The sequence below is a fragment of the Diadema setosum genome, chromosome 5 (genome assembly GCF_964275005.1).
Source record: "Diadema setosum chromosome 5, eeDiaSeto1, whole genome shotgun sequence".
Classification (NCBI taxonomy): Eukaryota; Metazoa; Echinodermata; class Echinoidea; order Diadematoida; family Diadematidae; genus Diadema; species Diadema setosum.
Window position 1 is genome coordinate 20,112,525 of NC_092689.1, and position 16,708 is coordinate 20,129,232.

The 16,708-nt window shown below is 37.5% G+C and overlaps 1 protein-coding gene across 1 annotated transcript; it reads left to right on the plus strand.

The window, feature by feature from the left end:
• Nucleotides 1–427: 427 nt before the first annotated feature.
• On the plus strand, nucleotides 428–16,708 carry LOC140229190 (transmembrane protein 19-like). The gene is made up of 6 exons (XM_072309458.1): nucleotides 428–524; nucleotides 6,184–6,297; nucleotides 6,785–6,922; nucleotides 14,833–15,087; nucleotides 15,450–15,665; nucleotides 16,542–16,708. Exons 1-6 carry the CDS (start codon nucleotides 428–430, stop codon nucleotides 16,706–16,708), a joined length of 987 nt encoding a protein of 328 aa, XP_072165559.1.

The following is a 16,708-nucleotide window of genomic DNA, read 5'->3' on the forward strand; positions in this document are numbered from 1 at the left end:
AATGATCAAAAGTCTACTACCGGTATATAAAATCAGTGACAAAGGCCACTGAAATAAAGGATAGGTGTGCGAGCTCCGGTGTAGCTCATCGCAGAGCGGTCACATCAGGGAGGTGGGAATGTACGATACCTCTTCCGCAAAGGCCATACCATACCCACCCCAGTGCGAGGGGCCGGCTGGGGCCGGGGCCAGGCACCCGGGCGCAAGACCACAACTTTGACGTATAATGACTGACCGCGTGCGGCCAATGCCTCGTACTCGAGCCTATCCCACCCACTTTAGCGGGGCATCGCGACCACCACCACATACAACCACCACTGTCGCATCGCATTCGGCTTCCGCGCATTATGGGACTCTCCGTTGTCTGAATGACTGTCGACCGCTCACTGCCACTGGAGTGGAGAACGAGCTGCCATTTTCCTTCAAAATGGTACTTATAACTGCGACGTTGCTGGTTATCATACCAATATTTCTGTGTCTCTGGTGGATTTCGCTCCTGTCTTTCACCTACCTGGGTGCCGATGGTAAGGTTTATTCAGTATGTGACCGATGAAAAAGGGAGTGTTTCTCAGAGGGCAAACCCTAGCCTAGTCCCACCTGTGTATTGTTTTGCAGAAGAAAAGCAAGTACGGTTTCATGACTGTACGTTTTGAGCTTCGCACGCACGGGTGTGTAAATAAAACTTAGTAGGCCCTACTAGTATTGATAATTGGGTGTGACGGGTCGTTCTCATTCTTGTCAAATGGAGTAATAAGTTTGCTATGTAAGTGAAGTTTAGTGGAACTAATGCACACTAATGCAATTCTTAATTAACATGGAAACTTTACTCAGTTTGGTCTTTGCAATTTGATTCTTTGAAACTCATTGTTTTGTCGCTAAAGATGACTAGACATTGCATCTATGATCTAGTCTAGACTATAAATTTAAGCATGATTTATATGGTATTGTACCATTACTAACGGCTACTGCCATATACTCGACTGGTATTACAATCGACAATACAATTTTTGTTTATTATTTTCATTAAAATGTCAACATATTTTGACTACAAAGATTAGCAAGTGAATGCTTTTTTACATCAAGGTCCTGTATGATGTACCGGTAGGCGGTAATAAAAAGTATTGATGTTATTGTTGATCCTTACAAAAAGTAAAGTAGCAATTAGGCTTTTTACCCTTTGCTTATCAGTCTGGCTTTTTTTTTTCTTGTCTTTTTTCTACTTTAAATAGAAGGCATCCATTAAACATTTGAATTTAAGCAGATGTTTGGACTAAGAAGTTGAATTGATGTTGCAGTAAAAATTTGTTGGAGCACATGTAATGTATTGATAACTGAAAAAAAAAAATCAGTAATTTTTCATTATGTGGGCCATTTCATTATTGGAGGACATGGCAATTGACATTATGATAATTTAAGAAATGTGCAAATTTATGTTAATCTTTGATTTAGATATCACCTAATACCGTTGATGTTTATGTAAAGGTCTTTCCAGTTCAACAGAATTTTTTATTTTCTGTGATTTTTGTGAGATCTCAAGCCATCATTAGAATGTACATACATGGGACTGGAGACAATTAAAGTTACTTTTGTGCAAATTACACTGGGTTCTTTAAATGTTTTTTCCTCCAAATTTTGCTAAAGGACAGAGATAACTTCATTTAAATATTCCAATGGTCATCTTACACTGTATATTTGATCAGTTACAAATGGGCGAAATGACCTAGGTAATAGTATGGAGTTATACTCTGGACAAATTAAAAACTGCAGTGTAAATACTAACCATGCTGTTAAGGTCTAGCTAAAGAATTATCAGGTCAAACTGACAAAAATTTGTTGGTACATTTGTCATGAGGCTATAATTAATTGAAATCAATGTGACACTTTCTGTGAAGTACATTTTGTCTTTTAAGACCAATTTTTTTTCCTCATGTCCTTTTTTTTTTGCAACCTTTTACAATTCATTAGTTACCATGGCAACCCTAATATTTGTTTAATTGCATTGATTTTTTAAATTGAATATTAAGATCATAAACCTGGGAAAGATGGATATGTTGTGACATGATTGTTACTTGAAATGAATAGATTATAGTGATTTAGTATAAAAAAGCAATTTATGTAAATTTCCTTAAATATAACATCACTTTTTCAACCACAGAATTGCCCAGTGTCTTATTGGTCCATCTATACGTTTGTCATATATAATACTCTGTTCTCACTGTCTGTTGTACTTCAGTAGCATGGCTGGATGTATCATATTTCTGACCCTATGTAGTTAGTTGTCTTATTTGTACTTCCATGTGTGATTGATATTATCTAGGGATTCAATAGTCCATTCAGAAATAAAGACAGCTTAACTAAAATGAAACTATTTTATCAAACTTATTCTGTTCCAAATGAAGTCTCACCACTACTTTCCAATGCAAATGTGCATGATGTTCCCTTTTTATGAAATGTGCACTTAAAACATACAATGTATTTGTGAGTATCTTGGCTGCACAGGGTGCAAAATGAGTTCTGGTAATGAGAAGTGGCCCAATGGATCAGAATATCCAATCTGACTGTATTCATGAACATAATCAGTCATCCTGTTGTTGTTGTTTTTTTATCTTTATGTGGGATACCGATAGTCATTGTATTATCAATATTTATTAATTCATTTATTCATTTTCTTGTGCAGAAGAGGGGAGCTTTCCATTGAAGATAAAAAGTACATGATCGTAGATAATCAGTCTGTTTGTGTGATCTTGATGCTGAGGAGGAATGCACTTTTGTGTACCTATGTGTATTGGAAAGAGTGGATTTCAAGCCCAGTGTTCAAGCTGCCAGCTACCATTGGATTCTCAAACAAGTTACTATTAAACGGTTGATGCAGTCATCTCATTCTTACTCTAATTGCAGTATCACTATGGTCTTTCATATGGTAAAGTAGACACCTAAACAAATGCCCCATAAGCAGAAGTAGTTATTTTGTTTCAGACTGAAAGATTGCCAAATTCCTGTAGACTGTACATTAGGATCCATCAGGCTTTTGTAGGCCATTTGTAAAGTTGCCTTGAATAATTAAGTACATGTACATATGTATCTTCTCGGTGTGATGCTGAAGTACAGAAAGCAGTGTACTGTAGGCATATCCCATTTGTGGGTATGAAGCGACTGATAGATATGCTGAATAGCAGCTGGGGAAGTGAGAGTACAAAGAGCTTAAAGGGATGCTACAGTATTGGTGGAGATGATAATTGGGGTTTAACTTTTTTGTGAGATTCCAAGAAAACACACTTTATGAAATAGTACAGAGCATACCATTTTAAAGGACAAGTCCACCTTCATATACATTAGGCTTGAGAGAATGCAGCAATATTAGTAGAACACATCAGTGAAAGTTTGAGGAAAATCGGACAATCCATTCAAAAGTTATGAATATTTTAAGTATCTGCGCAGTCACTGCTGGATGAGAAGACTACTAGAGTGTATGATGTCACATGCGTACAACTATTTAAGGAAAATAAAAAGAGAATTTCGCAAAACTTTACTTTTTGAATAAAGTGCACATTTCTTCGACTTGCTACTGACGTATGTTAAGGGTACTATTATTCCCCCTGCTTTCTGAAAGAGAGAAGTCGAGTGTTCTTTTGTTATGCAAGAAAAATGGAAATATGTTGAATTTTCTTTATTCTTTCTTTATATCATTGTACTCATGTGACATCACGAGCTTACTTAGTCTTTTCATCCAGCCATGACTGAGCAGAAACTTCAAAAATTCATAACTTTTGAAAGGATTGTCCTATTTTCCTCAAACTCTCATTGATGTGTTCTGCTAATATTGCTGCATTTACTCTACCCACATATGTCTATGAAGGTGAACTTGTCCTTTAAGAGGAATTCAGAGTTGTTGTTTTTTTTTGTGAAAATCGGGTTTGGAATAGCTGAAACATCCAAAAACAAAGTAAAACAAAATGATCATAATAAAATGATGTGGGTCCCACACTTTATTAGGATCACTCTGTTTTGGATATTTCAGCCATTTCAGAATCAATTTTCATCAAATAAATGTTGAAATCCTCATGGAATTACATGCTCTTTCATATTTCATAAGAGGTTTCTCACTATCTCACCAAAAGATGATATAAACCAAAACTATACGAGCCCTTTAAAAGCTAAAACTTAGTTTTCAGCAGGGCTCAAAACTCATCTTCCACCATGAAATTTGCTTGCAATATGTCAAAAAGGTCCACCGAGAAACTTAATACCTGGCTGATTCAATTTGCCAGGATGTAGAGTTTTGTTTTGTTTTGGTTTGTTTGTTTGTTTGTTTTTTTTTGTATTTTGAGATCAAAAGTAGACTTTTATTCCAGAAGAGCCCTCCCCGTTCAGCATTGTGGGACTGTGGAACATTACATACAAATTGTAATGATCGACTGTGTGCTTGCAATTGTATCTTCTTACAAGCTGTTGCACAGTATGCGATTCACTCTCGCGCAGAAAGTTGCTGTTCGTGATTTGTCGATTATCGATAATCAATTTAAAATTACATAGCAACCACGATGGGTTAGGCTCTAAGATTGTGGATTTCTGGCGATCCTTTTTGGCTGCTCAATATTTTTGCATTTTCTGAAATTGCTGAAATTGTGCTACAATGTAGTGCAGCATTATTCCACACATTTCTTATGCATGTACGTGTATTTTTTGGAGCAAAATTCAATACTAGTAGCTCTGCACAGGCATATGAGAACTATATATAGTATAATAACTGCGTTATGTAGATCACAATTTGTACTACGATATACAATTGATTTAGCAAGTAGATCTACCTTAATTGTCTGGTCAATCTGGGCAAATGCAAATTTTAAGTGGTCGCTGCAATCACCCAGCCAAGTAGTATTATTTTTCTTCATCATCCCTCTACACTGCCTATATATGTTACTTTTTTAAAAAGAGTCATCACCATTTGCCACTTGCATATATGTCAAATATTATTACAAACATTTGGTACAGTGTTATAATGCTTTTATTCAACAGAGCACTCTACAGGGTATACTGTACAAGAAAATAGCATTCAACACATTTATTGTGATATCTTTTAGTACAGTATGTCGTAATTTATACTACCTATCAAATAGGACACACAAATATACGTAGTACCAAAATAGTGAAGTATCTTTGTAGATGTCAGATCACAAATGTACGAAAAGTGTAGTGCATTGTTTTATCACAGTGACTGGAACATGAATACTGTATACGCCATCATATTTTATAGCTAGTCTTTTTTTTTTAATTGGAAATTTCATGAGTAATTACATTTGCGCTCGTGGAGTATGGTATTGAACAGAGAAATTATGTACAGACTGTGTGCTTGCACATCACATTCATGTTGGGATCAAAGTTTATATTTTCACATATCCTTCAGATAAGAAAATACAATCGGTGATAAGAGCGATGTGTGGCCAAGCCAAAATGCATTAATGCAGTACCAGTAATTAAAGACCAATACCACTTTAGAGTAATTAGGAATAGAAAGAGAGAAAAAAGTGCCTTATAGAAGATTGCCAATTTGTACAATGAGGGCAAGCGAAGTTCTCCTTGTAATTACCCTATATTGGATGAAAGATCTTATTTATGACATTAGTATGGTATTGGTGTGCTATCATCTTTATGTATACACGTACTGGTACATACCTGTTCTCTTTAACTAAGTTACTTTAATGTAAAGTTGTCTGAACCCTAGTTGATGGTTTACCCACAATGATTTGCTGGTTCCATGAAGATTCAGCCTACCTTAAACATTTTGGAATGTAACCAACAGATGTTTACCACAAATCAGGTAATTGATGGAAAGGGGTTTTACTCAGCATACAGCTGTAGTAGTGTATCATGGTGGAGATGAGAAGGCAAAAACTGTATGATATGATATGATATGATACAATGTGATATGATATGATATGATACAATACGATATGAGTATTCTTTGTCCATTCAATCATGATGACAACAGAAATTTGTTTTTCACTGGTACACAACTAAAAAACATTATGCAAATATGATCACTTAAGTTTACATACAATGTACATACAGTTGTAGCACATGTGTACATATTATGATTACCACCGTCATCATTATCATTATTGATAGTATTACAGAACATATTATAAACTTGTTCAATCTCTCTTCTCATTTGACATGATATAGGACCTTTATACCCAATCAGCCCAGTGCGATGGCTTCTCTCCATCGCCGTTCCTCTGTACATTGGCATCGATAGCATCCGGAAGAAGAAGCTGGATAGTTTAGGAGCAATGATGGGTAAGTAAATGTAATGTCATGAGATAGTGTGGAGTACAATCAATTCGGAAATGTTAACTTGTTGCTGCCCTTTTTTTTTGTATTTTTCTTTAACAAAAAGAATTACAGTGTATGCCATTGAACAAATTTTGAGCATGAATACCATATAACTCCACTTAAGTAGCAATTGACAGCTCATAATACAGATAGGCACATACTGTACTACTGTATGTATTTTTCTTGAAATGTAAAATGTTATCTGGAATTGTCTCCTTGCACAAAAAGTGGTTAACCCCTATCAACTGTTTATCAACTCGCTGCTGATTGTACAGAGTGGAAATCAATCATGGAAGTCACAAACTGTCAGCCATGACAGAAACATACCAAGCACGCACAAATTTGCTGTAAAAAAGCAAATATTGGCAGAGTTTTCTTTTTTTTTTCTTCTTTCTCATGACTTACAGAGGCTTTATTTCAATTTTTAGTATGTTTTGATTCTGTGTTCCAGCTTTCGTGATGGGCATTATCATGATGTTGAGCAGTTACTCCTTCTTTCTGGCCCTGGTGGCATTCTTCTACACTGGCTCCAAACTCACCCGCTTCCGAGCCAGCAGGAAATCACGGCTGGAGGAGGATTACAAGGAAGGTACGTATTCCTGGGTGTACACTTACAACTTCTTTTGCCTTTTGGTGGAATTGTGTAGAATATCAGGATAATAACCTGTCAACCTTTGTCATTCATTTTCAAAGCTACCCCAACCTTCAGTTACTTTTAACCCATTGAGGACGAGTCCTGAGTATACTCGGGCAAGCGTCTATGGGAAATGCATGTTGTAGCAAAATCAAACCGTCCTCAACGGGGTAAGGATCTAGTAGAGTGCAGATTCATGGGTGGCCCCATTTATTCGCTGCCCATTGGGGTACATTAAAAAACCACATATGTGTGGCGCTCCGACAAAATGAGTCATAAGTCGCACGGGGAGTTTTCCCGTAATGAGCCGAAAATGAAGGGGAAGCACTACTCGGGTCGAAATTTTTTTATGACGGATTTTGATTCCTTTATGTTTTATCTGTTTGTACAGAAAATTGCAGCGTGTGAAAATGAGTACAAGTGTCCCAAATCACCGTTTTTCTGAGACAATTTTTTTCGGTTACATTTTTTTCGAATGCTCGCCTTTGCGTTGCGTTTCGCACCTATTGTTCTTGCCAGATCGAGACTCCGCCTCCGTTGCTAGGGTGTATGCTAATGAGGCATTGCTCTTGACCCCTTTGAAGACAAAACAAAGCATGGTGCGCGCGGCGGCGTCGGCGGCCAAGCGGCGAGGGCTATAGAATTACGCAATAATAGTGAGCTGACCAAGGCTATTGATTGCATGACCAGCGAGTTTCGTTTGATACATGCACTCCATTTCAATGACATGGTGATTGACATGACGCACAAATCGCACTGAAAAAAATAATTCCAACGAACGATCACGCAAAATTTATGATACTTTATCTATGAACTAATACAATGATCACATATCGAACTCGAAACCTTTTTTATGCGTGTGTGTACTTTTACAACGGTTATTAATTGGCCTCATTTATGAATTTGTTCAAATAATCATAACTTTCGTTCCCTGGTATGTGACTTGCTGTTTAAAGTTCATCTCTGGAGATATAGTAGGGCCTAAGTTGTCAATTATTCTCGTTTTTATAAAGTCGACAATTTGTGTGATAATTCGCCAAATGTATGTAATGCGTACTATTATTTCCCTGGTTAATGAAACTTATTGCCTTATTACTTATGATGGTTTGGGCCGTGACGGCATGGAGAGAAATCGGAAGACAAACATTATTAATGCCCAGATAGCTCGTGTTCCCTTTGGAGGATATTCTGACTCTAGTCATTTGTGTATTTTTTTAGAAGTAGGACCTACTTGAGAAAGGGACAGAAAGCTGTGTCGCTACTCAAAAGTGTGCTTCTTCATTTTGTTTTGTTTTTTAATCAGAATGTTTGTAATGATAGCTGTTTGCCGTGTATTGCGTGTAGCTGACATGTGAGAGGTCAAGTCTGCAAAGAATTGGGTTGGCTAACAACTTTGCCAAGTAGCAGCGCTAATTGCCCATTGAATTGCGTATTCTGAGGAATTTCGAATGAAAGAACTCGGACGGCAATGTTCACGCCTTGTATCCGAGTAAACCCCGCATCAACGAAGCCTTAAACAATGAAAGGTAAACTTCCTGCTATCAAGGGGTGGATAATCACGCAACCAGTATTCTTTCTTCGCCATTGATAGCAGAATCAATGACGGAATGGAGCAACAGTGTTGGAGGATCGGCATTATGTCTGCTAATTTGTAAATGAATTTTTCAGTCTCCTTTTGTGTTCAGAACCACAGTCAGTGACGCTAACTTACTCTATCTCCTACAAGCTATCGTTACCATCTTAAAACGTGAATTTTATGAAAGGCTAAAAGTGATCACGGAATCAGTTCTTCCGCGTGACACATGCAGGCTTTTATAATAGCATACCAAGCTTAAATCGTTTACCTGTATAGAAAGGGCGGGGATACACACTTATCGCAATCATCCGGATATGAGAGTGATACACTCTACTACTTTTCTTCATCTTTCCCCCGACAAAGACCATGGTAATTCAGAACAAACAAACAAACAAACAAACAAACAAACAAACAAACAAACAAACAAACAAGCAGTTGATTTATATCAGAACGTAGAGATTTTTTTTTTTTGTGTTTCATGTATGTATAGGTCATATCTTGATGTATAGTAGGCATTTGTTGTCGTTTTTACAGCGTTTCCTAATAAATGCCTTTACCGAAAACCCAACAAAACTTCTATCAAGGAGGGAAGGGAACTTAAATTTAAATATCACATAGTTTACAGAAATCAGACATGTAAATAAGGCAATCATAGACATCCGCATGGCCGATTGTAATCTCTTACTTTGATTATCAAACATGATCTCCTGCATTTACGTGCTTTTTTCTAATTTCTTGAACTTTGCCCTCATTTTCTCTCTTTTTTTTTAAACAATTGCTCGAAACATTTAAAAATCGTAACACAGTCTGCTATCCCACAACATAATATTCCATTTGATTTGTCACTTATTGTTGGTCGGGTGACGCCAAATGTTGGAATCTCGAGCGATGATACACGGCATTTTGTTTGTTGGTTTTCGTCTCATCGCTCAAAAGAATTTTGACTACGATTACAAGACATAACTGATGGTTTACAGAAGTGATCATCAATTCAGTAAGGATTAGTCAAGTCATGAATTCACTTTACCCATCATGACTGTCTAATCGAACTACGACATTGTTTGGGTAACCGCGCCTTTTTATTCTCATAGTTCAAACTAATTCTTGACATAATCAAAACAAATAATTCTTTATTAAATTTCTCAAAATACTCAATAGACGACCTAAGTCAAAACTTTCTACAAAGATTGCCTATACGGCAATCTTTACTAGCCTAAACAAGTTTTCTAGAGCTATCAGTTCCCCCATGACAATGACTTCGATCGCGTTTTGAACTTGTGTCGAACTACTTTCAAAACAGCTATTACCTTTGTAGTTCGATTAATAAACCAGTCTTTTGAATTCATAACCAACATTCGTAATCGTAACAATACAGTAACATAGTACTGCATGTCAATAAAAGTTGGAAAATGTAAATGCTATAATAGTAGCGCAAAAAAAAAAATGAGTAACGATTATCTTCATACATTCTAATTCCTAGTGATGTCGCTACGAAAATGACACATGGTTTGTTTCAAGCAAATAAAAGTAAAAAGGAATGGGATATACTTCTAATGATAGTACCACGCCGTACAATGCATTTCACTGTATTTTGTAACATTTGGTTACGTTTCTGTGCGCTTTACGTATACGGAAAATAAAAGGCAGATTGGTGCTATTAACATGCTAACACGCAACGCATTCAAAATGTTTTTTTGAAATACACCGTATACAATATAATGTTTTAGTATACGGTTTGATACTTTGAATTTGCGAGTCCTTTATGAAATTATGAGCAGGGCTATTACATTATCAAGCAAAAATTAAAGTATTTAGGGATTCGGATTTGCGCAGGAGACTAACAGTGCTATATATGGCGATCGTTCGCAACAGAGACAATCCTCTTCAATAGATATACAATGTAATTCTGTTTTCATGAATTGAAAGAGAAACGAAAAGAAGTCAACTTTTTAACTTCATTTAGCTTTCTCATCAATTGAACTTGATTTGATCTGCCATGCATGATATCGCTGTGTGCTCTATTAATTATATTAAATCATTTAATCGGCGTGCTTGTTTTTTATGCAGAATATCACAGGTAAGTTTAATTCATTGAAGTTCATAATGTTTGTACATATGGCGTGTTCGTTGTTTTCTATTTTCATTTTTATAATATATCACGTGTCCATTATCTGATTCTGACCACGAAAATATGGCGACTGTTTAAATGCGGAGCATGTACTGGAAAACTGTAATGTCTCCTGCCAGTATAGACAAACTAATTTCTAGTCTATCCCCGCTTAAAATTGAAATGAAATTGAACAAAAAACAAAAAACAAAACGAAGTTCGATTTTCAGTAGATTTCAACCTTTTTGTATAGTGCCTGATTCATGCAATGGACACAATTCTTTAGCACATAAGCAATCACACAACTTTCGTGAATAGATGTGTCTTAATGATTGCATTTCATGGAAGAAAACTCGTCTCCTTGCCTGAATTTTAGCTTCTTCCTGTTCAAGCTCGCGTGAAAGAAATAGTTGAACATCAATCGCAATCATTAAGAGAGGCACATCCTTAGAAATAAGCACAGGAGTACTGAGACACACTACGAAATAAAAACGGGCCTTTTATCGCTATTGACAACGCATGACATTGAAATGCTTTTTTTTTTTTCCTTGGGGGAGGGGGGTAATACAATTGATTATTCTGAAGGTTCGTTAATCACACAATGAAATATGGTTTGCTATTAGCTTAGGTTCGTTAACAAGAAAATTAAATGCAGTTCCTTTCCGGTAGTTCCTTTACCCGAAAGTAATCAAGCAATCATTTTTTTTTTTTCTGATAAGGTTTGTGAATACAAAACGAAGTGAAGAAGGCCTAAGTATTAATTCCGAATATTTTTCAGTATTATTATTTATGATCCACTTCTCAAACGCAGAAAGATTGTAACTGCACATGTGATGTAAAAAAAAAATAATTCCGCTTAAGCTACAAGTTAATTGTTTTTTATATGCTATGCTATTAGAAAAGTGACTGAGAATCATTGTAAACCCAACGTGAAGCTGTCAAGCCTACATCAACCTTTGCTTCTGATATGTATAATATGTGCAGCATTGGCAAGCGTGATAAGCGATAATTACTGTGCACGCAACGCCTGTAAAGGAAATGTGCCTTTAATATGGCGGGAATTCATAATGTTACGGCTGTATACAGCTGCAGCAGAAAAGACGCGAAAGCAGTTTTTGATGCTCTGCAACATTACGACCATGTGCGTAATTTGAGGGTTTTAAGTACACGCAAAGAACACGATCTCAAAAGACGACTATCGTTAATCAACTTCATTGACTTTTTCTGCCGATGCTGTCTTTTGAACCCCCGCCTAGAATAGGTTCTCAGGTTCTATTTAATAGGTATTGGTACTTGCTAAACGCATCCTCTTTAGTTTCCATTGACAACAACATGGGAGGAGAATGGAAGCGATGAACGCCCTCGCTAAAAGACGCTTATCGTAAGACGCATTGCGTGCCCGCCTACAATAGGTTCTCAGGTTCTATTTAGGTATTGGTACTTGCTAAACGCATCCTCTTTAGTTTCCATTGACAACAACATGGGAGGAGAATGGAAGCGATCAACGCCCTCGCTAAAAGACGCTTCTCGTAAGACGCATTGCGTGCCTTCTTTTCTTTCTACTGTTTCCTATTGTTTATGAGTTAAAAATTGCGGCAAACCACAACGCAGCCGACACACAACGCGTACCGACTCATTCATGCGGCGGCAGCGGCACGGACACAAACGCGCCGAAGTTTACATTCGGGCTGCCGTATTGGTCAGAATCGTTAATGATAGACCTGTCCTGCGACTGGTTGATTATCTTACATACCCAAGCTATCGCCTTATACGGTAGTGCGTGCGATGGAGCGTAAACGCCGTCGCTAAGCAGGACAGTTGTATTGTTTCGTCCCGTGAAAGAAACAGGTTGTGAGCATGAACATAGCCTGAACTTTGAGAGCGATTTTCTCCGTTATTTAGAAAATCAACTGACATAACAAACGTGGTTAATATTCGTTTTTATGATCTATAGGGATGTCGAAATTAGTTGTATTACATATCAGTGTAAAGCTTAGAGTCTGTAGAATTCACTTATAGGCATAACTACGATTTCATTTTTTGCGACTTTTGACTCATTCCGACGGAGCGCCACACATATAGCACCCATCAGCAAATATGTACATCAAGGCATATGCTCATCAATCGGTAATATTCAACTCCAGTTGAAATTTTTTGGCTGTGTGTGTACTTTTCACAGAGATCAGTGATTAAGCCGTACACAGTTCGTTGCAGGATGCTCAAATATATATCCAGCTTTCCCACTCTGTGGTATCCTTGTGCAAACTTGGTTAAAAACAATTGCCCCATTATGGTGATTTCCAATTTTCATAGATTTCGTTTAGTGATTAGATACTACACTAATACCCCATATCCTCTTGTAATTTTCATACTTTTTTTTTCATGGGGAAGATACAAGTAGGTAAACTAGGTAGACTTTTAGGAAGGCCACATTTCATTCTGCTTACTATGGTGAGTGGAATTGCAGCCTTTGTAGAGATTGGAGTCTGCCTATCTACTCTTGCATGCTTTGTCAAGCATATCTCTGGAAATCTGTGTAATTTTTCTGTTTGATGAAATGTAACCATGCATCACAAAATGGCATGACCCAATTTTACTGAGTGATCAAAAAAGGTGAAATGGGTCAACCTAGTCAAGGTTTAGCTTTCTTTTTTTTCTGACAGAGCAATTCTTTTTGTATATAATTATGAATTTTGGTATCATGAAATGAATGGAAAATTGTCTTCTTTGCAGTTTTCCTAGAACACATTCTTTTACCGCCTGTGTGATCAGATATATTGAAGAGGTCCCCTTTTCACTTCTTGAAAACCCTTTACTTACTCTTCACTTTCAACTCTAGTACCTTTTGAAAGGATAATGCTTCTGCTTTGAAAGTTAGTATTAGTCATGAATAGAAAGTGCTAATGGAGTGTGCAAAATTTCATCTTTATCTGATAATTCCTCTATTGCGGTTGCTATGGTGTTTTACAGTCTACTTTTTGTCCCATTCATTGAACAGAGCATGGCTTGATAAGATTAAGCACTTGAATAGACCCTAAGCTTCAAAGTCTCTTTATTCAGTAAACACTTTTCTATAGTGTGTACTTTCTTTCCATTATTTACAAACTGTAGATGGGTTAAGAAAGTCTATTTATATTGATTTATTTGTCATTTTCCAGCTTAGAGTTTGCTCTTTCAGAATCTGCCCTTAACTGGAAATCCATGTCTGACCACTTTCTGGTGGTGTTGTGATGCATGGTCACAAATGGACTCTAGGCCTTAAAAGCTTTACATAACTGCTACTCTATATGCCATATATTTAGCAAGTCTAATTTTTCACAAAATCAGGACTTCCCAACAATTTCACAAGTGGTTAAATTTGCGATCGCAGAGTACAGTAAATGAAAATAAGAATGTATGTGTGTACATTGCATTGATCATTGATCGACATCAGAGGTAATAATTTCATGTGTTTTTAAATTAGTGAAAAGCACTCGTGAAATTTAAAAACCTCGCAAAATATATGGCGTATACAGTATATTGAGTCCAGTATACACGTATTAACCCGTTGAGGACGAATCCCGAGTATACTTGGGCATCTGTCTATGGGAATTATGCGTGTTGCAGCAAAATCGGTCCGTCCTCAACGGGTTAACTCAGTCATACTGTAAAAGTGGAAATTTTCGCGGTGTTGAAATTTTCGCGCATTTCGCGCAACCAGAAACTAGCGCGAAAATAAAAACACGCGAATATTTTTGCTTGCCATACGTTCCTGTGCGTGATGTCTTGATTCCGCGAAATTAAAAACACGCGAAACTCTTCTGACCCGGCCTAGCGCGAAAAATTAGTCGCGCGAAAATACCCACTTTTACAGTATACCGTAAGTTACAGCACCTGCCACATAGGCCTGCATAATTTCTGCATCATTGCCATATTATATCACATATTGGACTCAACTTTCATAAGCCATTCAGTTAACAAAATTACTCTTTATGTGTAGAGTAATTCTGACTAGTCATTAAGTTTCATCATGCAAGGCATTTTAGTGTTTGCAAATTAAGGTCTTTTCCATTCCCAAACCACGGAACAGGCAGAAGGTATGTCTTGATATGTGTGTGACGTGTGCTAGAATCATTGGTGGGTGATGTCTCCAAGTATGTTAAAACTGCTGCTGTGACTACCTTAAAAACTCCTCCAATGAAGGTGGTCAAAGGACCTGGATCCAAGTCTTCACCAATGGCGGTATCCCTACACTCTATGCTGCCCACTACATCCTGGAGTCGGGATTGCACGAGCAGCCGCTGGACTTTGCAAACCACTTTGCCCTGACGAACATCGCCCTCAGTGTCCTGTGTGGGATAGCCTGTGTGTGTGGGGATACCTGGGCATCGGAAGTTGGCAGTGTGGTTGGATCTGGGGATCCTTTTCTTATCACCACACTACAGAGAGTACCAAGGGGTGAGAATATCATGTATGTTATTCCGCTTTGCCTCTCCCCACTTTTAGACTTTGATATACTTGTCTGGAGGGTTCATTTCTCCTAATTCCTATATCTTCTGGACTATTGCTTTTTTAAAGGGTGTAAATATGCCCCTGTCATGTGTTTGTAACCAATGAATATTAAAGCTCCTCATTTTCTATTGTAATCTTTTATTGCCCTTCTCTTCCACCAAGAAAACTGTGACATGTGATGGAACTGCAGTTCAAAGCCTTAGGATGCTAGTTATCAACATGTTGTTCATATTGAACTTTATTACCATTGCTATCCATATTCCTCATAGCCATAATATTTTCTGCTCTTGTCTTATTTTTACCTTTAGGGACAAATGGGGGTGTGTCATTTGTTGGCACGGTGATGAGTGCTGCAGGGGGCATGGTGGTGGGCCTGGGTTACTTGGCTGGCTCCTTCCTGACGTTCTCTAGGGAGGCGCTGGAGAATTCTCCTCCCCAGTGGCCCGTCATCCTGTTTTCAGGACTAGCTGGGCTGATGGGCTCTCTCATCGATTCACTTCTGGGTGCTTGTTTGCAGTACTCAGGTATGCAGGCATCAGAACATTTCTGTGCACGCTAGTTCATTTAAAGAATGCTTAAAATTTTCATTTCCCTGCATCTCGGCGTATTCTTAGTGATATTTTTCAGCAAAATACTGACAATATACCTTTAAGTTTTAGTAGATGATGGTATTACTTGACAGCATTATTTACTCAGCAGTTTATCCCATTTGATGCCGCTCTGATTTTCCTGTCCTCTATTTTTAAGGCCAGAATTTTACTCTGCTCGTTGAACTTCACTGAATTCTCTTTGTGAAAAGATGGATGTTTTTCAATTTTCATGCCCTTGCCATTATTTACCCAATTTTACTGAATACCTGACAACCTAACTTTCATTGGCATGTTTTATGACATAACTTTGGTAAAGAAAGAGTGTATGGGCTGTTTTGACAGGAATTATTGACTCTTTGGGTCAGGTGTTTGCACTGTGTGTATTATATGGCTTTTTAGCAATTGGTTAACTTTTTGGGTCTTATCAGGATTAAAGTGTAAAGTTCTGCTGTGTGTACATTAATGTCTGCACAATCTGTCATCAACATCTATGTTGTTACATACTTGCGTGTAATTTGGTCACAGTCTGAGTCAAATCCAACAGAAATGGAAAAAATACTTTCGACTTATATGAACTCTGGCTTATACAACAGAATTAACGCAGGTTTATCTCAGTCCGAAGTATAATTTGTTGTTGACTTCAGCAACTTTTTTACTTGTGCGAGGTCAACTTTGGTAAAGTTAACTGTAAGAAGTTTAGTTAAAAATTGTAATTTGACTGTTATAGTTACTGTTGTCATTAATCCTAATCATTTTCATTATTATTATTATTTAGTGATTGCTATCAGTGTGATCTCTCATGGTTTGCAGGTTACTGTAAGAGGCAAGGCAAGGTGGTCCATCAGCCATCATCGACCACCACCCACATTTCAGGGATGGCAGTACTGGACAATGAGGGAGTGAACCTGGTCTCCTGCTGGTTGACGGCTCTCATTATGCCCCACGTCTGTTGCCGTTACTGGCACTGGCTCAGCTGA